Below are 25,148 nucleotides of genomic sequence, written 5' to 3' on the forward strand. Positions count from 1 at the left end.
TACAATTTGCCCTGCATACACTCAGTATGTCTAAAATGATGCTATTATTAGACAAAGATGAAATAAAGATCTCATACAGGGACATCCTCTGTATAAAAAGGCTTCTTTAAAGTGGCACATGAAGGCATAAACATTTCATTTGCTGCTTCGCTCTATAGTGAGGGAAATAATGTACTGGGCTTTTACATAACCGCTTAAAAATCTCGCTAAACACAGACATGAAATTCTGAAGCCGACTTGAAGTGGATGCCAATAAACTCAAGGGCAACGAGGGTTGGAGTGAGGGGGCCATGTCGGGGGTTGCTGGTGGGAAGGGGGTGGCTGTGTGTGGGTGAAGCTGTGTGGCATTTTTTAATTGCAACATGGTAAACAGTTAATGCATCTGATTGTTTTGAAGCACTGAATGGAAACGAGCTGCACCCTCTTAATTAGCCTGGCTCCAGATTAGGCCTTATTAAATTCAGACATGGGATCAGACCAAAGTTCAACCTCCCATGTGCAAACGCAGAAGAGATACCGTGCTCACATTTAATTGCTTCAGTAATGGTCAGAGCTCGAGCCCTTTAATTCCATTCCTACGGGTAATCATGCCTGCACCAGCGAGAGCCAGAGGGAGGAAGCGTTCGGAAATGAACGGGGTTTCTTACAAAGTTCCATTCAGCGCTTGGTACAATGAATGCAGTACAGCAGCTCTATGGTTTTGTTTATTTATTGTTTTCTTTTGATAATCCACATCTTAAATAGACACCCAGTAAAAGAGGATGTTACATTTCAGGCAATATAATTCTAACGTAGCACACAATACCATCATAAAAAAATATTTACAGTTTATCAGCCTTCAACAGGGCTCTAGACATTTTCATGTACACAAGCTCGATTATTCTGCTTGCTATGAAACAAAAAAAAAAAACCTGATGAATTTAATATTAGAAAACAATTAAAGAGAGCATTGATGAAAGCATTTAAAGGAGGCTGTACATACAACATGGAAGAAAAAAACTATTTCCTGTGAGCCTGGGTAACCGCAAGGGAACTTGTACTTGTTAAAAGTCAACAAAAAGAAGACTATACAAAAGGTTCCACGGGCCTTAGACAAAAGCTAATGTTCACAGATCTATTACCATACTGTCTGAATAATAATAATAGTAAAACAGCCATTTAAGGCCATTATGCTGCTATCCAGGCAACACCTGAAAACATACCACAAGGTGGAATCTTTAAAAAGTCAGTGCTTCAAATCCAATGGTATGGTACAATACGATACGAAATTCGGGAGCTGATACTGTTGCTTGAATGAAGTGCAAGACGAATGGGAAGATGCTGACCGATGCCGCATTCAGCAGACCTTTAGACACAGAAGGAGAGAGCAATATGCATGAAACCACAACATTTGCAGATTACTGATGGAACTCTGATTATGGCCCACCTACAAGAGCGATGAAGAGTTCAGCGGGTGAAACATGACAAGGCCATGGCTCACCTTTTGATCAGGCAGCACAGGGTTGCTCTGCAATGGGGGCAGGTGGCCAGCCAGCAAGGGCCCGCCGGGGCGATCATGTTCGCAGAAGATGGTGCCGTTCACGTAGTGAAAGCGGTCACCAGGCACCAACCGGTTTCTGCACGTTGCACAGGTGAAGCACTGCAAAGGGAGTCCAATACAAGGCCGGTTGCTTAGGGTGAGCAAACAGAACCATTAGACCTGGTCCATGATTCAGAAAGAAAAAAAAAATAAATGCTCACCTTCAGGTGGTACACGTTCCCCTGTGCCCTCATCACCATCTCACTGGCAGGGATGGACTGACCACAAGCACTGCATGCCCCTGTATGGCCGAACAGCCTGTGAAAGAACATAGTTAAAAAAAAACATTTAGCTTTTTTACATTTCAATCCAGCACCACACCAAATACTGGAACCCAGTGGAATTGGTGCACCATAAGCAAACTAACTGTAAAAACAGAACCCAGAGGAAGAGGATGGGAGGATGAACAGAGTAGGGACAACTTATCAGCATTAATTGATAATGAAAGTCAAATGAGCGTTTGAGATGAACAAGAGTATTTCATAACAGGCCTAGAAATTTCACTGTGAATTTCTTTTGTGGCAAATGTACTACACGCTGTATTGGCCTGAACAGAAGACGACCCCCTTTATTAAAGACTAATTAAAACACTGCGAAATGTAGCCAAATCTAAAGACAACAGCAATTCAACAGCACATGTTAGAATCACGGGCATTAGTGTAGTGTCTCATACATAATGTCAGTCCTGTGATCATCTGATCTAATTTGTACAAAGTTTTACCAGATCCATCCATATTAAGGAGACAGTCGACATGAATGCCAAGGTGAAAGATGTTCGAGAGTTTTCCCATTTTCATATAGGCAAACAATGTGTGGTGGTAAACATTCCAACCCTTTAGTACAATATTCCATCAGTCAGATCCGGCCTGCTAGACACCCTTTTACACAGTCACATGCATTTTTTATGCAGGTTTTTTACTGCTGCAAATTCATGTAAAACCTGTCTGTTTCTGCTCAGTTGGACTCAACGGGAGGTCCTCAGTACTGAGGCCCTAGAGCTGGAGTCTAATGCAAGGATTTCCTGTAGTGCATCTGAATTCACAGATTTCAGATGCCACAGAAGAGCAGCTGGAGAAACATCACCGCGAGACCCCTTGACCCCAGCCCCCCATAACATTCCTGCCATCTAAATTATCGCTGCCCCCCGAAGCCTCTTCTGTGTCTGTCTTCAATTACGTCTGCACGCATGCCTGTGCGGCACGGTGCCACAGCCAGATGCATTTCTCACCTGATGTAGTCGTTTCTGCACAGGATCATGCCCCCTTTGCTGTAGCAGGTGGTACCGATCTCGCCCAGTGGGGCCTGGCAACAGGAGCACTTCAGGCACCGTGTGTGCCAGTATCTGTCCATGGAGAAGAGTAGGAAGCGATCTGCAATCCGCCCGCCGCACCCGGCGCACGACCTGGGTGGAGACCCGCTGCCGGGGACCTGACTGTTCACCATGGCACAACTGCGGAAGTAGATCACGCAACAGAAGCAAAAGGTTTCACGGATTGTTCTAGAGTGTCAGGCCATGCTAAGAGATGTACGTGGTGAGGACGGTAGGCACTCGTTTCATACAAGTGGCAACAGCAATAATACCACATTTGAGGTGGTTGCACTTTGATTCCCTGTTTGAACAGGGCAACGAGCAGTTCTCTGCAGTGTTCTGTTGACGCCGTAGAATAAACATTATAGGACATTACCTAGTGTGTGTGAGTGTGTATACTTGCCACACGCAAATACCGCCTTAAAAAGGCACAAAATCGGCAAGATTCTCAAACACAAAGGATGCATGCACTTCAACTGCATTATAATAAATTTAGAGACAGAGACCCACTTATCAACAATGGACATGCAGAAAAAAAATGAGTTTTAAGAAAAAGAAAGGAAAAACTGTGGGAGGAACCACACTTCACGCGCCATCCATTAATGTCCAGTGGGCAAAAAGCCTGTCGAGATTAATGGATGTCACATTACCATAATTGCGCTCTCATAAATACACTTAAGTGACTAATGCTCAGGGGAGTCCAGATATGGACTTCACACTCAACCACTAAATCAGCTAGTGCTAATAAAACCGTGTAAATGCAGCAGCCCATCAAATGTCCCTAACATTTAACTAATATATTTAAAAGTATATATAAAAAAATCAATAAGCTGTACCACTTAATTTTTTTTTATTAAGTGGTTGTGGTTATATGTAGTGATTAATATGCACAAAAAAAAAAAACTACTTTATTGTTTTCAGCCACAGATCAGTGAAGACATCGTTGAAAGTGATCCCTGGGTTTGCGGCATAACCTATTAATTAGCACAGTGCAAACAAAGATCGCTGCTAGCGATTATCTAATCTTACCCGGCGGAACGAGAACAAAATGTGTGGGCTGTGTGTGTGTGTGTGTTTTTTTTTTTTTTTTAAATGATCACCACCACTGCTGCCAGACAATAAAAGCATTCCAGACTGGGCTCACCATAACAAAATACCCCCATTACTCAAATCTCTCAAACCCTCACCAAAGGTCCCCTTTTATTCACCCATGAAACAGCCCCAACATGCCAACTGGAGGGCTTAAGCCCAAAAGGCAGACTTTTCTTTCTTTTTTTATTATCTAGACTGTGGTGTATGTAAAAGGAGCAGGGTTAAGCGAAGTTGAAGCCCAAAAGTTCATGAATGGACATGCCGGGCGCACTCGGCGGTCGCAACTCCCCCCTCCTCCCTAACAGAAATATTTATACAGGGGATCGAGCGACTGGTTTAAGGAGAGAGGACTTTTAAACTCCGAAAGATCAAAAGCGCGGCGGTGATGTGTTCTTATATTTCTGTTTTAACACTGTATAAAGCAAAGCATCAATGCATGCGACACAAACAATGCAAGTAACGATGTAACATTGTAGTAACACTGTAACAACATCAATAAATTGTACAACTGAAAGCATGTCAAGTAGACAACCTTGTACAGTTAGTTTACAAGGATTCCCAACGCTAAACGACACTATTTGTCCAAGTCAGCCATAGTTGAAGGTCAGATTTAATAGGCTACGAAATTAGGCCAGTTTTATAATTCATATCATCCCGCCCGAGAAAAGATGACTTATGATGTATTATGTATTGGTATGGCATGTGTTAATATACTGCCTTGTAACAGGAGTTTTGATCAGAAATTAATTTGAATAACCTGCAACTATTATATAATATATATGTAATAAAATGTCTGATGGGGTGGTGGCGTGGCTTCGCACCGAACGGAACATTGCTGCAATTTATAATGTACGCGAAAGCCATTACTTTAATGCCAAATGGCCGAGAGGGAATGAAACGCCTTACCCTGGCGTCCCGGCTGCTTCGGACAGCACGGCCAACTTCTGGTAAGATCCACAGCTCCCAGGCTGGCGGAGTGTAGAAAGTTAGCTCCCTGTAGCCCTCTCTCCACTAAGCGCTGCGCGGCTCACGGACGTGCTGGGCGTTCAGAGCCACCATTACGCGCGGCAGACAGGCCCCCGTTACCGCACTGACGCGCGCGCGCACGCGGAGCTGGCGCGGACGCGCGGCCCGGGCGCCTTTAAGGCGGCCCCGCGGTCACGTGGCGAGGCCCGGCCCCTGCGCGGCCAATCAGCGCCCGGTGGGCGTGGCCGCTGACAGGATGATGGATGTGTGCGGAGGAAATAATTGACTAATCGCCCCCCATCATCCAAATGGGAGGAATTATCCGGGGAGCGGCCATCCTTTAGTTATTAACGTGGCCGGTGCGAAGTCACGGATAGCAGATTAAACCACATTATTGCGCAGTTTGTTTTTTTTCCTTAAAGGAAATTTTAAACATAAACCCAGCTAATTACATTTTTTCCGAACTACATAGACAAAAGAGTGGACGTGAGCCCTAGCCACGTAAAACAGATTATGGCGTGTAACGTACTGTTTGTTTAGTTGAGACATTAAATTTATTTCAATTCCTCTGAAAGAGGAATGTATCACGTTCTTCATGTTTCCTAAATCCTTTTGTTCCGTTGACTCTGTAATGTCAGATTTTCTGATTCTTCTACTAATGCTACTAATGGAGGGCATTAAGCATTAAGACCAATATAGTATTAAAGTAAATGTGCAAATTTTGCTCAAACACCACCAGATGGCAGGCAAACCTCTTTCTGTCAGCACATTGGTTGCTTTCAAACGGATTAAATATGACAGTAACTACGTTAAGTAATTTATCCACAGTTTATACTGACCACAGTGCTGGGATAGAAAGAAAATAATAATAATAATAATAATAATATATATATATATATATATATATATATATATATATATATATATATATATTGTCACGACTACGGACTTACGAGGGAAGGAAGCGCAGAGGTTTGACATGTTGGGAACGGGGTTTTATTAATACAAACAATAAAGAAATACAAATAAACAGCGGCGCGGTGGCCGAAAACGATTTAACTTAAATAACGAAGTGAAACTAACCCGTAGGCGTGTGGCGATTGCCAGAACTCAAAACACTCATAACAAAACCAGGTCAAGTTCGTGCAGAGTCCACGAAAATGCCAGCGACCCCGAACGGGCGGAAACTTCCGGCATTTATGGGGCGTCAGGATTGGGTTCCGGTGTGGAGCCCAGCTGCAGGCAATCCTGACAGAGCCCCCCCTCCAAGGGCTACGTCCTCGGAGCCCCAACAGTACAATCAGTGGAGGCGGCGGGGCGGACGGCGGCAACCACAGGGCTCCTGCCCTGCTGTATCCTCCCCTTGGAGGACCCGGTCCCTCGGGCTGGCTCCCCGGCGTGGTCAGGCGTGGCGGCCCCGGTCCCTCGGGCTGGCTCCCCGGCGTGGTCAGGCGTGGCGGCCCCGGTCCCTCGGGCTGGCTCCCCGGCGTGGTCAGGCGTGGCGGCCCCGGTCCCTCGGCCTGGCTCCCCGGCGTGGTCCCGCTTGGCGGCCCCGGACCCTCGGCCTGGCTCCCCGGCGTGGTCCCGCTTGGCGGCCCCGGACCCTCGGCCTGGCTCCCCGGCGTGGTCCCGCTTGGCGGCCCCGGACCCTCGGCCTGGCTCCCCGGCGTGGTCCCGCTTGGCGGCCCCGGACCCTCGGCCTGGCTCCCCGGCGTGGTCCCGCTTGGCGGCCCCGGACCCTCGGCCTGGCTCCCCGGCGTGGTCCCGCATGGCGGCCCCGGACTCCCGTACCTGCACACAATAATCAGGGCCGATCCATCTGGGTACGTGTGGGCCCTGTCTCCACATGTCCCCTCTGACACGTCTTGTGTCACCCCCTGCACCGCGCAGGGAGATTGTCCCAGAGCCTCCGGCGACTGTTCCAGGCACCCCAGGCTGGTGCCTTCTGGGACTATGCAGCCCCTCTCGCTGCACGGCCCTGGTGCCAAGGGGGGGGCATTGCCAGACCATCCGGCTAGCCCCTTCTGCGTCCGTTGGGACAAGCAGGCCCTCTTCCTGTCTGTCCCAGCTGGGTCCTCATGCCTACCCGGGGGCTCTATGGCGCTCCACCCCTCTGGAGGCAGACGCAGGCCCATGCCTGGCCCGCCCTCCTTACTGGCTACCGGAGGACCCAGCTCCATCGCTTCCCCACCTCCCCTCCCCTCAGGAGGAGTCCCCAACCCGAACTGCACCCCCCCAAAAAATTCTTTGGGGGAGCACCCCCCCCGGCTGGACTTAGGGGTACCTTGGGGCTCGTCCACCTCGCCTTGGACCGGTGCAGTCAGGTTGGGAACTCCCTCCCTGGGGTTCGGCTCTGCTGCTGGGTCACCATCTGGTGGACACAAAGAGGGGAAGTGGGGGCAACATACGGACACATATGCCACACAGACACACACAGACAGAGACAGACAGAAGAGAGGGTCGTCTGGCTCCCTCTCTGGGCTCTCCGGGACCTCCTCAGGGGGCACAGCCAGGATCTCGGGAGGAGCGACCTTCTCGTCGCCCACCAGTGCTGGGTCTTCTTGCCCCGGATCCTGACTGGCACTGGATGTGGTGGAGGGGCAGAGTTCGATCCCTGGCTCAGGCCGATCAAACTCCGCCCTCAGTCTCTGTTGGAAGTCCCGAAAACTCCTGTCTGTCTCTCCCTGCTGCCAGAGGGTTGTGCTCCAGCCCCATGCTGATCCAGTCAGACACGTGAGGATGGTAGTGATCTCGTCTGTGTCTGCTGCCCCACTGAAGGGTCCCGGGACAATTGGGCTGTCCCACACGGGGCTGGGCACGTCGCTGGAGATGGTGGTAGGTGTGTGGTGTGGAGGGGGGTGGACGTCTTCTCCAGCAGGTGTGGGCGCTGGTGCTGCGCTGCCATTTCGCTGGGGAACGTCCGGGCAGAGGGAAGGCGGGTCGGCGACTGGAGCAGGAATGGAGGATTCCCTGCGAGGCAGTCCCGGCAGCGCAGTTGCTGGCTGGCGACCTCCCGTCGCCCTCTTCCACCAGCTTTCCTCACACTGCTGGGAGGGACGTGGGTCTCCACGGACCTCGTGACGATCCTGGATGGGCGCAATGGGCGGAGCCATCCCGGCACCGACTGCCCAAACGGCGTCATCCTGGTCGTCGTCCGTGTCAACCTCGTACCCCCGGAAGTCACATGGGTCATCACGGACGCCGCGATGATCTCGGACGCGCACGCTGGGCGGAGCCATCCAGGCACCGACCGCCCACCGAAAATCCACGTCATCATCGCTTTCGTCATCCGTGTCCTCCCACCGGTGACTCCGAGGGTCGTCCACCCTGCGGACATCCTGGACCCATGGCGCGATAAGCTCCCATGGGCAGTACTCTGGCCATTCGGGCTGGAGGCTGCCCACCTCCTCGCTGGAGGAACGCCGCCGTTGTTGCCGCTTCTCACCCCCCTGGAAGTGACGTGGGTCCCCACGGACCTTGCGACGATCGCAGACTGGCGCGATGGGCGGAGCCCAACTCTCGTCTCCCGTGCTCTCGTCGTCGTCCGTGTCGTCCCAGTCCACGGGGTGCCTTGCCAGCAGAGCGCAGAGTTCTTGGCTCGACATGGCGAAGATCGTGGGGGTCGCATCTTCTGCGCTCGCTGCCCACGTCACTTCCTCGCTGCTGCCGACGCCAACGTCCTCACTCCGCCCACTCACCCGCCGACGTTGTCGCTTCCGGGTTTCGCGGAGTTTCCCGGGGGTGACGTCATCACGCGGCGCCGCGTACCACGGCTTCTCGGGGAGAAAACGCTCCACCAGAACGGGCGGCGCGTCTCTCCCCTGCCGTCCGCGTTCGCCGCGCCGGGCTGCGTCTTTCGCGGCGTTTCTTCTCCTCTGTTTTCTACCTCTGCGCTTTTGGGGGGGTCGCTGGCATTCTGTCACGACTACGGACTTACGAGGGAAGGAAGCGCAGAGGTTTGACATGTTGGGAACGGGGTTTTATTAATACAAACAATAAAGAAATACAAATAAACAGCGGCGCGGTGGCCGAAAACGATTTAACTTAAATAACGAAGTGAAACTAACCCGTAGGCGTGTGGCGATTGCCAGAACTCAAAACACTCATAACAAAACCAGGTCAAGTTCGTGCAGAGTCCACGAAAATGCCAGCGACCCCGAACGGGCGGAAACTTCCGGCATTTATGGGGCGTCAGGATTGGGTTCCGGTGTGGAGCCCAGCTGCAGGCAATCCTGACATATATATATATATATATATATATATATATACACACACACACACTTAAATATAAATGAGAATTAATTAGGGTCAAACAGAGACAGACATATCAAGACAGATGTTAGAGGGCCAAGAAGTCCAGGGAGCACTGGTAGGTTTTGAACCTTGATTTCAATCTTGGGCTTGTGGGGGCACCGCATTTGTCAAAAGTCTCAGATGGGAGCAGTGTACATTCAGGACACCCATACTGTCTGACCTTAAAGACCTGGAGGCCATGATGGGGTAAATGAGGTCAGAGCTGTAGTGTAGCGTGGTGTAGTTTAAAAACCATTAACAATAGCTGAAATGTCATAATGTTGTTATTAATTAAATTAACATATCTATGTATTGATAATTCACTACTGTGGTTTGAAGTTGTCTTTGTGTGTCCTTTTGTGTATCATTTGAATGACTCTTATTAGTTTTTCACTCACTCGATCACTTAACTGAAAGTGACTGAAATTGATTCATTGTGATATATGCGGGGCACACAACAAAATGTGTCCTTCAGTCAGCAGTGGGCAGCCATGAAAGGCGGTGTGTTGGTACGATACTTTGCTCAAAGGGACCTCAGTGGAAACTTAACGACTTGCCATTAAAACCGACAACCATTCGCTCAGAAGTCCACTTCCTTACCCGCTCAGGGGGAGGACGGGGACTCACCCAGCGTGCATACACACACACACACACACACACACCATAAACTCACACATTCACACCTACAGGCAATTCAGAGTCACCAATCCCAGGGGAAGCCCATGCCAACACGGGAAGAGCATGTACACACACAAGGACTGAGATGGTATTCACACCAACAACCCTGGATGAGTGAGACCCTGCAGCCCTACTGAATTTCCCATTGCCCATGAACTTCGAACAGAGACGCATAACATACAAACATCAAACACATATAACACAGCCTGTACTACGTCAGACTGCCTCTGTAATAGAAAATCCAGTTTCACCAGTTGGCCGCCAGTGATGTAAAACAAGGTCTTGATTCCACACAGAAAATGTCCCATGCAGGGTGGACTATAAGACCTTCAATTAACAAGAAATGTAAAGTGCAAGCAAATGTACTGATGTACTATTTTGCAGCTGGCAAATGTGATGCTGGTCGGCTCTCTGGGTCGAAACTTCTTTCCATGCTGAAAGCAGAAAATGAGACATATTATATACTATAAATATAATTAATTGTTGTTGTTATTATGGAATTGCTGTCAGTGCTTGTGTCCCACTGTGTGCACGGTCATGTACACTAGATAGATTATGGTAAATTAGTCCCCATGCTCTCTACACGCTGAGGCCAACAGCAGTTTCCTGTATGTTTCCTGTGCCTCTGTCAGGCCACTGCCCCTCAACCTGACACTTCCATGTGACACGAGGCAAAATCTGTAGTTTCCTGTCTTCTAAGCTATTCCGAGAGAGTAAAAAACATAAAAAAAAAAAAGGCTTGCCATGCGGGACAAGGCACTTACATTTAACAAATCCTCCCACTTTCCCATTTTGGTGAATAACTCAAGGACACCTAATGAATAACAAACTTCAATAAATGAGAGGTAACAGGTTACAAACCAGGTAATAAACAGCCAAAATTCTTTTAATAAAAACAGTCACTCAGCAACTATGAAGAGCATCCATCACTGTCGTATTTTTTTTTTTTTTCATTTTTTCTGTGTCTATTAATGTCATTTGTTTTCAGAGCTCCTTGTTGTCAAGGGATACCAAAGAGTGTGTGCATTAACTCACAAAAAGGCACTTCTAGCTGAAAAAAAAACCCATTCAAGGTGGCATAGACTTTGCAAACACAGGGACCGTACTTTTCCAAGAACTACACTACACTTTGTGTAAATATAGGGCAAAATTAAGATCTTTTCTATACCTCTGACGTTAGTGGTGCATGGTAAAGTCATGTCCATGGTGACTGAGGAATGCTCAAAGTGCACAGGCAACACAAAAGGAACTTACATGAATTGTGTTATTAATGGTTTTGGCCTCTGAGGATGGGAGCATCATCATCCTGGAAGATAGCGCTCATATTACCACAGAAAGGTTTCTTTATAGTGTCATGGTTATGTCAGACTTTGAATGCATGTGTTGTGCTCAGACTGAGTTTCTGCATTCATTTACAGTGTACTTTAGTTCACTCTGTCTACTGTTGTCATTGGTTTGCTTGTAACTGTGTTCACATGTGCAATATATGAAATGATCCATGGCATGTATCTGTCTGTGATCAGAACTGCATGGACTAAACTTTGCTTCCCTTCATTACTGTTGGGATAACATTTTAAGAAGTTCGCAGTCACACAGCTCCAAGAAGCAGGGAGCGGAAGAACCATCAGACATGGGGTGTGCTGTTAGCAGGAAAGGGCATCTCATGGAATTTAGGAGGTGACTGCTATATTTGCTCTGGAGATCCAGGCTGTGTGCTCAGATGCTGAAGGATCATGAACCTGGGCCGCAGTCTCTGACCTGCCCTGCTCCTTACCTTACTTCACATCACTAGCAAAGTGAGCAGTTGCAGAAATATGACTATGGCCTTTATTGTGCTGACATCTTGTTTTGTCGCATGCACGTATAGTCGGAGAGATGGTCATATGTTTCTGTTCTCTTGTTAATGTATATGGGAGCCCCGGGAAATGCGGTTTCTGCAGTGTTGATAAGGGATCTGACAGAATGTACCATAACAAAAATTTACATTAGACTTGGTATGTATTTTTGTAGTTAACACCAAAGAAGCCATTTATTAAAAGTTATAAATATCCAAATAACTTTCATTCCAGTACAGGTGAGCGTCAAAAGAAAAATAAATCAGAAATAAATCTTGCCCCCAAAAATGAGGCAATTTTAAATTTTTGTCACTCCACTGAATGAAGCCTGTAGACTAAACACTTAGACATCTTGCTCTCATATCTCGTCTTTTGTTTCTCCACCACACACATATACTACACATGTGTTAACAACACACTCACAGCATAAGGGAAAGTTGCCTACTTTAGTTTGTAATTAAAAGAATGTTTAAAGGGAAAACCGTGATGGACTTGAAGTCAGTAAATAATAATCTGTGTGCTTTGTCCATCAATCCTCCTAGTACTAACATTGAAAATAAATATGAAAGATCTACACCAATAAATCACAGGGCAGATTCAACAGGAAAACATTTTTTAGTGCACATTACCTATCCACACTGACAGGCGGTCAGGAATCATCTAAAAAAAAATTCTCATTGCCCCTGAACTTGGAACAGAGACGCATAACACACAAACATCAAACACATATAACACAGCCTGTACTACGTCAGACTGCCTCTGTAATAGAAAATCCAGTTTCACCAGTTGGCCGCCAGTGATGTAAAACAAGGTCTTGATTCCACACAGAAAATGTCCCATGCAGGGTGGACTATAAGACCTTCAATTATCAAGACATGTAAAGTGCAAGCAAATGTACTAATGTACTATTTTGCATTTAACTAAATGATAGCCTAGCTGGGGGCTCGTGATGACCACCATGGAAAGCACCTCTATGGTGGTGGTGTGACATAATTCTCCCAATGGTCCAGGAACGTCCTACTGTAGCTAATTTAGGATGAGGAGTGGCAGATATGGCTCTTTAGTCTAGAGATGGAGAACTTCTGAAGGTGTGTATGTCATTGTGCAGGCTGACAGAGGGCCCAGAGGCGCCACTGTCAGCCTGGCAGCTGTCATTGCAGCGGCAGCGCTGGATCCACATGACACTGCGTGTTACGCTGTCTCCGTCTGGACAGTGGAAGCGCAGGCGGATGGTGCGTGTCTCAGAAGGCCAGCAGCAACGGCCGTCTGTGCAGGAGCCGCAGAATCGCGGCCGATACCTCCGAGCTGTAGAGCAGCCGGCAAATGTGATGCTGGTCGGCTCTCTGGGTCGAAATGCACGCCGACACTTCTTTCCACGCTGAAAGCACGAAATTAAACATATTATATATGTGTGTGTGTGTGTATGTATGTATGTATATATATATATTTTTTAATATAGTGTTTTATAGACAGTTAAGTGTGCTCTTACTTTAATCACAGGGGCTTCACCACACTCCCTTATCTGGCAAAATCTCGTTTCCTTGACCAGGCGGCAATCTGGATTGCTGTTGGTTATACGAGAGGAGACGCCGTAGCCACATGTAGCGGAACATTCTGACCAGTCCGTGGTTTGAGGGAAACATGTACTAGAAATGCTGTCTGAAGTGGACAGGGGCAGAGACTGCCATTCTGGGGGAAAAGATTGAAATAAAATGACCTAAGCAGTTTGAGAGATTGCAGATGTTCTACATTCTACATTCAAAAAGCAAAAATATAAATGAGTTTGAGGGACCACCGGCACTGGGCAGGAAGTGCTGTGAGCAGAAGGTGTTTCAGGATAGGAGAGGCTCTCTGGTATAAATGCATAAAATAAGAATGGGTACCCTGAAAGGTAACGTGAGAGCTGGCCTGCAGGCGCGGGCGTGTCTGGAGCTGCTTGCTGATGTGGTTTGGGAGGGCCGTCTGCACGGGCTCCACAGTCTCCTCGCTGATGTGGTTGCTGTCATCACAGACCCACTCCTGGCAGCAGTGGCCAGGAAGCCTGGCCAGCCGGGGGCTGGAGCAGTGCCAGTCGGATAGGGGCACCTCATGCGGGCACAGTGGCATGCAGCCCACAACCCCGTCCATGCAGCTGCACTGGTGCTGGCAGCTGGGTTGGAAGTCTTCCCCGTGCTGGTAGATGCGGCCCCCAAACTCACAGGGCCGACCCTGAACCTCGGCTGAACAGGGAAGGAAGCAATAAGTCGTGAGTGTTATTCTAAATGATATGACACATTTTAAAGTGTGAAATAATCTTGTCACCTCGGCACAGGCCATGCTCTGGGTTCCCTCCAGCTCCCAGGTGACAGCGCAGGCCCTTGATGTGGTCACAGGGCAGGTCAGGGCCACAGTCTTGGTTGAACTGCTGGGCGCACACCTTACAACAGCCACATGCATCCATCACCCAACTCACACCCATAGGGCAGGAAGGAGGGGAAGGGGGGCAGGAGCACCGAGCGGGGCAACTGCCCTCCACCTAGAATGCACCATGGGTGGAGGAAGGACTGAGATGAGGTCACAGGACACAAAGCCACACTGTGCCAGTCATTAAGCCATCAACTGCCATCACATTTTGAGGAGCAAAAACATATGAAATGTTCTAAAATGAAAAAGACGTTCCTGTACAGTAATATTATGGGAATAGTATTGCAACATCAAAACAGTACTGACGTTATATTGCCTATTTAGGTTTATGAGCTAATGTATTATTTTAGATGTATAGTGCATTACTTCACCAACTTGCTAATGACGGTTTAGGCATCACTTTTTATCTGCAAACATCCAGTACAACTAATTATAACTCAAGTTATAATTATATTCAAGTTTTATTTAGATATTTATAAACAGATAATTCTTTTATAAATAATTTTTAAATCACAGTCGACTATATGTTTGCAATACTCAATCAATGGCACTTAAAAGATAATCGATGAGAGAAAAAGAACACAGTGAACTCACCATTTCTGTCATGCTGAGGAGCAGCACAATTGCAATGACAGGCCTCCTCATTTGAGTCCACAAAGATAACATCCTTTTATCTCTGAGCAAAGGCTTCTGGGGAAATGCTCAGATCCAGATGCCGAGTTGAGTAACTGGGTGCCGCCGCTCAGTAGATCCACTCGGGAGTCTAAGACTCAAGTCTAGTTTTTACCCACAGATTCTGTTATCTGTGCATCAGCCACTGTCTGCCTCTGTCTGTCTATGCAAGAGGGGGTCTGAGGTTTGAGGCGAGTGCGCTCAGGTGTCCACCGGTCTTTTTTTCTGCCCTCAGCTCAACACAGCTCCGCTGAGAAATCTGTCCAGCGTTTCACCTTATACAGGCTGTGAGGCAGCCCCCCTGTGACATCAGCAGACCTCCCCAGAAGAAAGAGGGATGGGGAGGGTCTGAAGAAGGAGGTGATGAATGTTTGCACAAGGCAATGCTGTACAAAATTGTGGATATTATACAATATATATATATATGTATATATGTGTGTGTGTGTGTGTGTGTGTGTATATATTGTATATATAAAAAAATATATTTACATTTTTTTTACTTTACATTAGTTTCAACAGAATTTAAACAAGTAAGATGCCAGTCTTACCAAAAATAGAGGATCTGGATCTCTGACATAACTAATGTGTAACGGCAGATTGACATAAAAGCAAGCACTCAGAAACACAAAACAGAAAAGGGAAATCCCATCCTATGCACACAGTTTTTAGATTAGGAAATGGTGATGCAAACAATGAACCGAGAAAATCCCTCCAAACAATAATTCCCATGCGCGCACCCACCCAACAGAGAGCCTCTCCTATCCTGAAACACCTTCTGCTCACAGCACTTCCTGCCCAGTGCCGGTGGTCCCTCAAACTCTTTCCTAACAACCACACTTCAGGAAACACAAGCTGTTCAGACAGGTTCCCGTGTTTTTGTAGGAAAACCCAAATACCCCCATTGTCATTTTCTAAGAACATGACATGTTTTTTTTATTTCTTTCGCATCAGGCCTTGGCTAAGTGTTATGAAATGCATAACAGGAAAAGGAATTTAGCGCTTTTTTAACGAGGCCACAGTATGTCTGGAGCATCGAGCTTTAATTCTCTGTGGACTAACTAAATGTGCATTGTAAAATAACAGGGAATACATATGTGTGTGTATAAGAAATCAGCAAAGCCAGACATATTTGCCACAGTCTTGATTTTGCTCCTCTGCTAACACAAGCATTCACTTTTCAGAAGATGGTCTTCAACGACAGTCTGGCAAATGTTACGATGTGTTTGTGCCCCAACAGGAGCACTGAAACACAGGCCAGAGGGTCAGGCTTTGATTTGATGCCTTAACAGCCGGCTGAAAGAATCAACAGGACTAGATTAATGTGATAAGACTGGATGGGCCCACATGCTTGACCAGCTTCTGTTGTGTTTTCATGCTGGTTGTGCTGGTCTACCTGCTAAGACCAGATCCTGGCAAGTTTCTTTGTTCATCAGCACCATCGGACTTTGTTAGTGTATATATTATCTATACCAATGTTTTTTTTCTATTCCATAACTCCATCTGATACTGATATTATTCTTACTAGAATAGGTTTACTCTAAAAGCAAAAAAAATAAAAATAAAACAGTGAATAGCACTGTTAATCATGGGCCAAAATTATATTGGCCAAACGAATTATATCAGAATTAAATGAATGGTACTACTGTACCCAAGCTAGTTTGCACAACTACGCGAAACCTCAAAATTAGGCTGGAAATGAAGCAGCCCCCCCCCTAAGAATCTCCACGATGTTTGGGAGCACCTAGTGATGGAGAGGTGGAGAAGAGGAGGGCAAAGACGTTGGGATTCCTGAGATTCCTGGCCCACAAAGGCAGGATGTGTGTGCTGGCCATCTCACATCACAGCCTGGTGGAAGGGGGGGGGGGGGGTTGGGGTTGGCAACCGTCTGACTGGCCCGTTCCCAGCCATTGTTTGTCAGTCAGACAAACATTTCCAGAGAAGGGCAGGTCTGAGGGCCTAGGCGATGCATTGCTACAGCCTCACACTCCTCTACTGCTGTATGGTGCTGACGTTCATTACATCAGAGTCGACACAATAAAGTCGGCACCTGCCAACAGTTTAAGCGTCCACCCTTGACACTCATCTTTTCATATCTATATCTATGGCTACTCCAGGCAATGAGAACGCACAGCGAATTAGAGCATTTGATCTGCAGATGCGTGTTAATGATAATGCATGATGGTACAGTATTTTATAAAATGCCATTTAAGAGAATGCTGGCAGCAATTTCTCATTTCGGTGTTCCGTGATTGAGTGCATTGACGTTGTACACACATCACAGCGTGAATAAATGAATTACTGAGCTCCTTCATGTTGCAACGTTAGAAAAGCATCATGTGGAAAGGATGACGTTTGTTAGACAGCGCCAGTAGAAAGTACGCATCAGATCCTGGGATTATTTGGCAGTTTCTGCTGCTCTCAAGGTGTTGTGCCAAGAAGGTGACACACAGCTCAGTGCGCTCTTCTCACATTAGCAAAAGTGGGCAAATAGGAAGTGGATGGAATGTTTGGGTAGGCCAGGCTTGTTTTTTCCTCTGAGATGTCATGAGAACACCATTCCAATGCCTGACTCAATAGGAACTCAACCGACTGCAGAACAAGTGCACATTTGTGCACTCATTTTCCCCCCTTGGTTACTTTGTTTTCTTAATCCAAAATGGAAAATTTAAATCTGTCAATTAATAACAGAAAAATACCAATAAAATGGTGATGACCGATTACAGATGATGAGCATTTGTGTTGTTTAACAGCATGCAATATATAAGTGTCATTGGTAAATACAGAAAAATAAAAAATATATACAGTACAGGTCAAAAGTTTGGAAACACCTTCTCATTAAATATGTTTTCTTTATTTCATGACCATTTACATTGGTAGATTCTCACTGAAGGCATCAAAACTAGGAATGAACACATGTGGAGTTATGTACTTAACGAAAAAAAGGTGAAGTAACTGAAAACGTGTTTATATTCTAATTCCTTCAAAACCGCCACCCTTTGGTCTGATTACTGCTTTGCAAACTCTTGGCATTCTCTCGATGAACTTCAAGAGGTCACCACCTGAAATGCTTTTCCAACAGTCTTGAAGGAGTTCCCAGAGGTGTTTAGCACTTGTTGGCCCCTTTGCCTTCACTCTGCGGTCCAGCTCACCCCAAACCATCTCGATTGGGTTCAGGTCCGGTGACTGTGGAGGCCTGGTCTCCACTTTTTGATAAGTACATAACTCCACATGTTCATTCATAGTTTTGATGCCTTCAGTGAGAATTTACCAATGTAAATGGTCGTGAAAATAAAGAAAACACATTGAATGAGATGGTGTGTCCAAACTTTTGGCCTGTACTGTACATAAATTTAAATTTTAATACACTCATCCACAGTTATTTCCAGATCATTTTTGGCCTGTGCTGTATTTTCTAACGTATTCTCTATTTGTATTCTCTTTTTTTTTTTTTTTAGGTAAGGAACATACCTGAAGATTCTTCACCACTAGACACAGTTACTCATGTTTTTGAAAATGAGAAGAGTCAGACAGTGGCGCCTGATTGACGAGGGTGCAGCTCTCACCCACTTTTGTGTAGCTACATGTACAGAATGCAGTGTGTGTAGAATCAGCTGTGTCCATCTTCTTGCTCTTTCACCCAAATCCTGGTGCCCCCAACACAGGTCAGAGAGCAGCTACATTCCTCATATGACCTACCACAGTGGGCTAGGGAGGAAGAGGCTACGAGAACTACATTTAAATAGGACAAAGGATTTCTAGTATGGACTGCTAAGAAAGGTGCAGCTGATGCCAGAATTCATTGTATGTTTTGTTTAATATTTGCATTAAATTGTTCAAATTACATATAGCGATGATCATATCCAAATTTCTTTTTGGAAACAACATCATTCTGGATGTAGCAACTGGCTGAAAAATACCTTACGGGGTATAAGTCACAGCACCGCTGATGCAGTAATGCAGGTGTGTCTCCCCTTCACCCAGGTACAATGGGCTTCATTTAAACTGGCACGCTCTGTGCACGGAGGAGCAGAGGCTGCTGGGAAAGCGTGGACCGCGAATTCCTCCACTCTCCTTAATAGCAGCGATGAAAGCCACTAGAGAGACCCCCCTCAGCACTCCCTTTCACTGCAGGCCAATAAATTGGCCATTGTTCCAGCCACGAGCAGGTGTGCAGGAGCAGCCCGCCGCCCACACCCTTCCCCGCCAGCCCCCCACTAATATGTCATGCTGCAAATTCGCAGGCCTCATATTAAAAGCCGGTGCAGAAGGACAGGCATGTCTGAGAATGTGCCAGTCACAAGTCATGGCTTTTGTGTGTGTGTGTGTGTGTGTGTGTGTGTGTGTGTGTGTATTTGTGGTTTGGTACATAACATATACTCTAGAAAGCTATTATAATGCTTTCACTTTCACGTCCAGCTTACATTTACATTTACATTAACAAGGCATTTGGTAGACACCCTTATCCAACGTGCTTTCATGTTTCCATCAATGAAGTGATCAGTTCTGGTTCACTAGGACCCCCAACTATGAATGCAATCTTTTTATTCACTTTGTTGTAGTTTCTATACATAAGTCAGACAATAAGAAGGTTACAAGTTAATCTAAATATTCTCTAATATTTTGCTTGAGAAGAACCACCCACTACACACATTCATGGAGAACATTACAACACTGCTATGAAACAAATCCAGTAAAATATCTTTCTTTTTTTTAAGGGGATGGGCTGTATTTTGAAGTCACAATAAACCAAGTTCGGTGAATCTTTCACAGGTGAATCTTGGTCGGCTCAATATTCAGGGCAGGGTGGGCAGGGCACACACAAATGAGAAAAACAACATCTTGAATAAGAAGCTAAGTGTTGCGACTGGCGGCGCGCTAACACAGGCTGTTCTGTTAGCATGGAGGTGAGGAGGTGGGCGCCAACGTGGCTCCGTTACAGAGCCCTGCCTGTGATTTTGCAGGGAAAATGTTATCTCAGAAAGTTCCAGAATATCCCGCGAGGAAAAGTGACACAAACAAAACACAGTCCAGCAAACAAGAGTGAGACTGTGCGGCCAGGTTCAGTAGTTGCTTGTGAATCCTGCCGGCTGGGCATCAGTTAAATCAAAACTGTAGATCGTAAGGACATAGCGACTTGTATTTGTGTAACGTGCACATCGTCCGATCGAACCGCCAGGTCATATGTTTGTTTTATGACCCAAACACACCCCTCCTCTTCCACACAGCGCCTCATGTCATCTCAAATGAAGTGACTTAGCCTAGACCGGCCTTCACTTTTTCCCTTAGTCATTCCTGATCAAAAGCGGCTTTATGCGGAGCGGGGATCTTTTGCAGGGTAGATCATACCTGTAACTGGGTCAAAGTAATTAAGTCCCAGACCTTTAAAAAAAAAAAAAAAGTACGTAGGAGAAATACGCAAACGTATAGAAATGTGAGGGCAGCTGTTGCTGAGGCTACGACCCGAAGCTGACGTCATCCCATAGGCCACTCAGCAAACAAGTTAACTGTCTTCAAATGCCGTCGTCACCTTTGACATTGAGCTTGATGCCTGCCGAAAGCCAAATGCCCTGCAAAGCCTGAACAAATAGGCTCAGTGGTTTGTAGCAGTTATGGCCACTGCTTTCACACAAGGCCATCTGCGGCCACAGCGGGGGGGACACGCTTCTGGTTGTCAGCTCTGGAAATGTCCACTTGTTGCAGAGCGTTTCTGCAGCAACATCCGTTTGACCCCTCACTCTGGAAAAAGGGTGGGAGTGTTGTTCTACGTTTTTTCCTTCATGACACACAATGTGTGGTACCACTGGATGTCCTCTGGCACATGGACAAGGCCTGGGTGTGAGAATAGCGTTTGCCCGGCCATCACAGCTGGCTGGCAGAGCTCTGACATTGAGCCAAGGGAGGGAACAGGTAGAAACCAGAGGCAAATCTGTGCAGACACAGGTAGACCCCACCAAGCTTTTGTGATTTAGTCACTGAGTGAGGCTTAGGGTGAGAGTGGAAGAATTGGCATTTTTGAAGTGCTATGACAGTTGAGGCTCGCTAATGTCACAGAAAGCATTTATTTAATTAAAAAAGAAACAAGACTAGCAATATGTATCTTGAAGAGGAGGAACTGACTACCCTTTTTGTTGATATTATTCCTGGCACCAGGACATGAACGTTATTATCGTTTAAAAAGGGAGGAGCCTAAGCTGAGTCGTCAGATATGTGGTTGTTTCAGCCCAAATACAAAAAGAAAAAAAAAAAAACACAAAAAAAAGAGCCAAAACTATTCGATAAGTCATTTAAGAATTGGGTTCCTGATTTTTTTTTTCTTGTTTTTTTTTTTTTTTAAATATCAAATCTGGCAATATCAAATATCAAAAATATACCAATCTGGCAATGCTGAGCGAAGCAATCCAGTCTCTTCCTCCATTTACTTTGCTAAAAATACCACTTGTACATCCAGAAACCTTAGAATGTTCCCAGTATACATGAATATGATGAAAATAATGACTGAAAAGCTGCTATTTTGTTCACAGTCACATTGATCAAATCACACTGCTAGATTTGTAGTAACCTTTAATGCCTTGCAGTCATTATATTTTCGTTCTGACCTTCTATTGATAGTGCAGGTGACAGGTAGTGCAGTGGTTGTTGGAGTGTATCATGCATCTGCAATACTGGACAGGGCATCATTGCCTAAAGAGAGATGAGGCTTGGTGGTGGAGTTGATGGATGATGCTTTGGTTCAGATTCCTTTTCTCCACAGTCCAACGCTGAAGACTGTGGTCTTGTCTGGGGTCTGGAGCTAGCAAGCCGCAGAGCTTCACAGCATTGTAGCACCTCAACTTGTGCTTTATCCTCCTTACCATCTGAATATAAACATAGACAAACACAAAAAGTGTACTTGGAGTAGATTGGCCACATTTAGAGGTCACAAGTATACTGTCACAAAAAAATATATGTTAATTGCCCTTTGCCCCCTCTTTGACATCTAAACTTTTTATTGACATTTTATTGACATCTTTTGACAAAAAGCTTTCATTAACGAAATAAATGGTCTTATTACATACAACAGGGTGTTCTTTGGGGTTCTCTATGGAACTCATCCTGCAGGCACAGTCTGGTATTGTATAGTTGTTTCTGTTGTGCATCATTCATATCATGTCTGGGCAGCTGTTCAACAACATATAATAAAGCAACAATAACCATCTAATATCTAATATTAATAAAGGGCTCAGCTTTTTGGTGTTAGCAGCTGTACATACATTATGACGTTTGCTACCATAAACAGAGGTGCTGCATTTCCTCTGCTGGTTCTGAAGACTTCTCCTCTGGGTTACTGTTGGGCTGTGAAGATGATGGGACATCCTCTCACCACACACCAAACCTACACACACACATAAACACACAAATTCTAAAATGTTACAGTGTGTCATGAAAATATTTATTTAGACAGCTGTAAATGTATGATATGTTAAACATTACTAGCAGGGTTGTTGTCAAGCTGTCAAGATCATGCTACTAACATTGTGTCTTGTAGAATAGATTAAATTAATACATTTAAATGTATAGACCTATTGACAGCAAGCTCTTTTTGCAGTGGTCTGGTTTACCATTGGGGACACGACACATATCAACACAATCCACTGGCTGTCTGAGCTGCGAAGAGACAGCGCCCTCTAAAGGCCTGAGCGCCAATCTCTCTATGCTGCTCATGGGATTACATTTCTTCCACAGGTAGGGTTGTGCCCTGAGGTTAGACCAGTCAACCCCTTCTTTAGCAGTCTAAGATAATAATAAAAAAAAGAAGTTAATTATATGACAAAGGAAATATGACACTGAACAACAATACAACATTTCCATAAAATATAAAAGATAACCAGCATTTACTTGTATTGCCCAATGAAGAAATGTGAAGGTAAAAAAAAGAAAAATGCTACCCTGCTGCTTTACTCACCATATCCAGTTTATACACTGAAAGGTAAGCATCTGAAATCATCTTCAGCCTTTTCTCTTCACAATTGTGAAAACTGGCTGTTTTGTTCCTCAGCAGGAAGGGGCTACCGACCTCAATGGCCAAACCAGCCTCTGTAGCTACAAGGTCCTTGTCAGCTGTGATGGCAGTTTTCCCCATTCTGTGTACCTGGGACTTTGTGTCAGTCCTGTGCAGCCCAGTGTCTAAAGTCTGGACATAGCACCATGGCACAAATGAAGCTCTGTTCCCTGAAACTGTTGACGAGCAAAGCCTCTGCATTTGAAGCCTATTCATCATTCGTCTGGATTTCTTCCTGATCTATTTCATCAGACATTAATATATATAAAAACACTTTATATTGTGTACTTCGTAAAACTTTTTTTTTATGTAAGAAACATCTTTTAAACAACTTACTTTGGGATTCATTGCATTAAAGGATGGTAGACGAAGTTCTGTTACAGACATCTGAGAAGATTTTATTCTGGTTTCATACAGAATGCAAACATTACATTAACCTATTAAGCATGAATTGCATTTTGTTTTTTGCTAGTTTCCCGTATTATGCATTTTACATATTTTGCATAAGGTAAAACGATACCTGTTCTCTGAGTCCTTTTGAGGAGATTTACGTGGATCCCCCACCATCCGCAGTGGTGCAGAATTGGATCCCCAAAATGAACTTGAGCATGTGACAAGTGGGTTGATCAACGCTGTATTTAGCTGCTCATATTTTAAACGAGGGAGAATAAAGAATAGGAAGGCACTGAATACACTGAATAAAGCATTATACATGTAAGACATTGACATACAAAGAAAACCTACTGGAATAATAAAAGAAAAACCAACCTTAACTACCTTTCTGAGTTCAGTGCAGTTAGGATCTGGACTCTTATGTCTTGAGCCCAACTGTGGGTGTAGGTGTGGGCTAATATTGGATGGCATTAGAAATGATTTCACCTTGCAAAAATGACATAGCGTCATGGATTAAAAGAATTTAATCAGTATGTCAATGATCCACCTTACCCTTGTGCTGCTTTATCATCTTCTTCTTTTTTTTGACTTTGGTAGGACTGCCTTCGCACAGAAGCTTCGGTTCTCTCCAAACGCTTAGCCTTACGCTTGCACTCGGCCCACTCAGAAACATTCACAACACTCAGCCTTGGGAGCCCTTCTGCAAACACCACAAAAGCAAACCGTATCAAACAAATCATTTTATAGACCGAAATGCAAACAAATTAAATTATGCAGCAGAAGCCTTAACGGCACTGTACCCTGTTTGGGTTCACGCTCCTTGGGAGATGGCGTGAGCACAGGCCGTTGAATGCCTTTAGCGACCCTGTACACCGCCTCCCAGCAGCATGGGTGTTGACACATGGCCCACAAACAGTGGGGTTCACCCAGATTGTCAGTAAAACTGCCCATCGTAGCTGCGGACCTGCGAAAGACGTCTCCTTGGCTCAGTGTCACTCTCAGCACCATCTTATTCAAGTTGACACGCCTATGAAACACAATTTAATGGTTAAATGAAGCTATGAAAAAAATCTTAGCAAACACTTAAATGAAACAGCACTGCCTAATTAGGGCAATTATTATTTCAGCGTAACTGGTATGTAAGGGATCCGTATATGTTTTAGAAATATCCAACTGGCTCACCCGCAAAGCCAGTGTCCAGACCACAAGAAATAATGCTGGTCACCAGTACAAAACATGGAACAAATATTCATGCTAATGCCGCACACCACCCAAACCAGTGCAGCAAAATTTTGCCTCACCTACCGAAACCTGCTTCTTTTTGCAATGGGAAACCTCGACCAAACCACAAACTTGCTGCTGCTTGGCAACTTCAACCTGCCTGTGGCGCTTCTACTTTTGTGTGTTTTATCGCCACCCGTCGGTGGCTCTCCGCATCGCCAACATTTTACCCAATTTTTACACAGTCGTCCCATCGTAATAGCAAATACAATTTTTTGACTTTCTTTTAGGGTTGCTGAAATTATACATTTAAAGGATTTTTTTGCCATTTGTATCATTTATAGAAACCTTTGTTTCATACTTCTCATTTGGGAAGCAACCCAACACTTTTCACTTCACGCTTTTAATTTCGTTTCTCATGTGATATTCCCGACATTCCCTGCAACTGCGTAATAATCTTTCACCACTAGCAATTTAAACCTAATTTAAAACTCTTACCGATGTTATAATAATTCAAACGCATTTCTTAATTATGCAATACTCCGTGAAGGGTTTTTACTACTTTCATTGTCTCACATGAAAGTTTGTCCGAAGGGTAGCGTTGTTTCACGGGTAGGCCGGAGTGGCACGACCCGGCCAATACACCAATCAGATGGCGGCGGGGTCAGC

General features: G+C 45.5%; 3 protein-coding genes across 3 annotated transcripts; all 3 read right to left on the reverse strand.

The window, feature by feature from the left end:
- Window positions 1-693: 693 nt before the first annotated feature.
- Window positions 694-5,104, reverse strand: LOC114799543 (LIM domain transcription factor LMO4-B). The gene is made up of 5 exons (XM_028996287.1): window positions 4,887-5,104; window positions 2,808-3,029; window positions 1,741-1,837; window positions 1,481-1,639; window positions 694-1,345 (listed from the first exon to the last, which is right to left on the reverse strand). The coding sequence occupies exons 2-5, from the start codon at window positions 3,020-3,022 to the stop codon at window positions 1,337-1,339; spliced, it is 480 nt and encodes a 159-aa protein (XP_028852120.1). The 5' UTR covers window positions 3,023-3,029; window positions 4,887-5,104; the 3' UTR covers window positions 694-1,336.
- Window positions 5,105-11,914: 6,810 nt separating this feature from the next.
- Window positions 11,915-15,064, reverse strand: ccn1l2 (cellular communication network factor 1, like 2). Its single transcript, XM_028996146.1, has 5 exons — window positions 14,750-15,064; window positions 14,054-14,267; window positions 13,636-13,971; window positions 13,242-13,441; window positions 11,915-13,130 (listed from the first exon to the last, which is right to left on the reverse strand). The coding sequence occupies exons 1-5, from the start codon at window positions 14,819-14,821 to the stop codon at window positions 12,813-12,815; spliced, it is 1,140 nt and encodes a 379-aa protein (XP_028851979.1). The 5' UTR covers window positions 14,822-15,064; the 3' UTR covers window positions 11,915-12,812.
- A 6,071-nt stretch (window positions 15,065-21,135) lies between these two features.
- LOC114799852 (uncharacterized) lies at window positions 21,136-24,568 on the reverse strand. Its single transcript, XM_028996752.1, has 11 exons — window positions 24,564-24,568; window positions 24,059-24,222; window positions 23,811-23,958; window positions 23,634-23,712; window positions 23,386-23,507; window positions 23,202-23,268; window positions 22,770-23,105; window positions 22,426-22,597; window positions 22,078-22,199; window positions 21,883-21,985; window positions 21,136-21,681 (listed from the first exon to the last, which is right to left on the reverse strand). The coding sequence occupies exons 2-11, from the start codon at window positions 24,207-24,209 to the stop codon at window positions 21,509-21,511; spliced, it is 1,473 nt and encodes a 490-aa protein (XP_028852585.1). The 5' UTR covers window positions 24,210-24,222; window positions 24,564-24,568; the 3' UTR covers window positions 21,136-21,508.
- Window positions 24,569-25,148: the final 580 nt, after the last annotated feature.

The sequence above is a fragment of the Denticeps clupeoides genome, chromosome 11 (genome assembly GCF_900700375.1).
Source record: "Denticeps clupeoides chromosome 11, fDenClu1.1, whole genome shotgun sequence".
Lineage (NCBI taxonomy): Eukaryota > Metazoa > Chordata > Actinopteri > Clupeiformes > Denticipitidae > Denticeps > Denticeps clupeoides.

Excerpts from the sequence above, each read along its gene's own strand:
- LOC114799543 (XM_028996287.1), bottom strand. The coding sequence starts at position 3,022 with ATGGTGAACAGTCAGGTCCCCGGCAGCGGGTCTCCACCCAGGTCGTGC. Across the intron at positions 1,838-2,807 it reads TGCAGAAACGACTACATCAG|GCTGTTCGGCCATACAGGGG; the intron begins GTGAGAAATGCA and ends GTTCTTTCACAG. Across the intron at positions 1,640-1,740 it reads GGAACGTGTACCACCTGAAG|TGCTTCACCTGTGCAACGTG; the intron begins GTGAGCATTTAT and ends CTCCCTTTGCAG.
- ccn1l2 (XM_028996146.1), bottom strand. The coding sequence starts at position 14,821 with ATGTTATCTTTGTGGACTCAAATGAGGAGGCCTGTCATTGCAATTGTG. Across the intron at positions 14,268-14,749 it reads TCCTCAGCATGACAGAAATG|GTGGAGGGCAGTTGCCCCGC; the intron begins GTGAGTTCACTG and ends GGTGCATTCTAG. Across the intron at positions 13,972-14,053 it reads AGAGCATGGCCTGTGCCGAG|CCGAGGTTCAGGGTCGGCCC; the intron begins GTGACAAGATTA and ends TTCCCTGTTCAG.
- LOC114799852 (XM_028996752.1), bottom strand. The coding sequence starts at position 24,209 with ATGGGCAGTTTTACTGACAATCTGGGTGAACCCCACTGTTTGTGGGCC. Across the intron at positions 23,959-24,058 it reads GGAGCGTGAACCCAAACAGG|AAGGGCTCCCAAGGCTGAGT; the intron begins GTACAGTGCCGT and ends TGGTGTTTGCAG. Across the intron at positions 23,106-23,201 it reads TTAATGCAATGAATCCCAAA|ATCAGGAAGAAATCCAGACG; the intron begins GTAAGTTGTTTA and ends CTGATGAAATAG.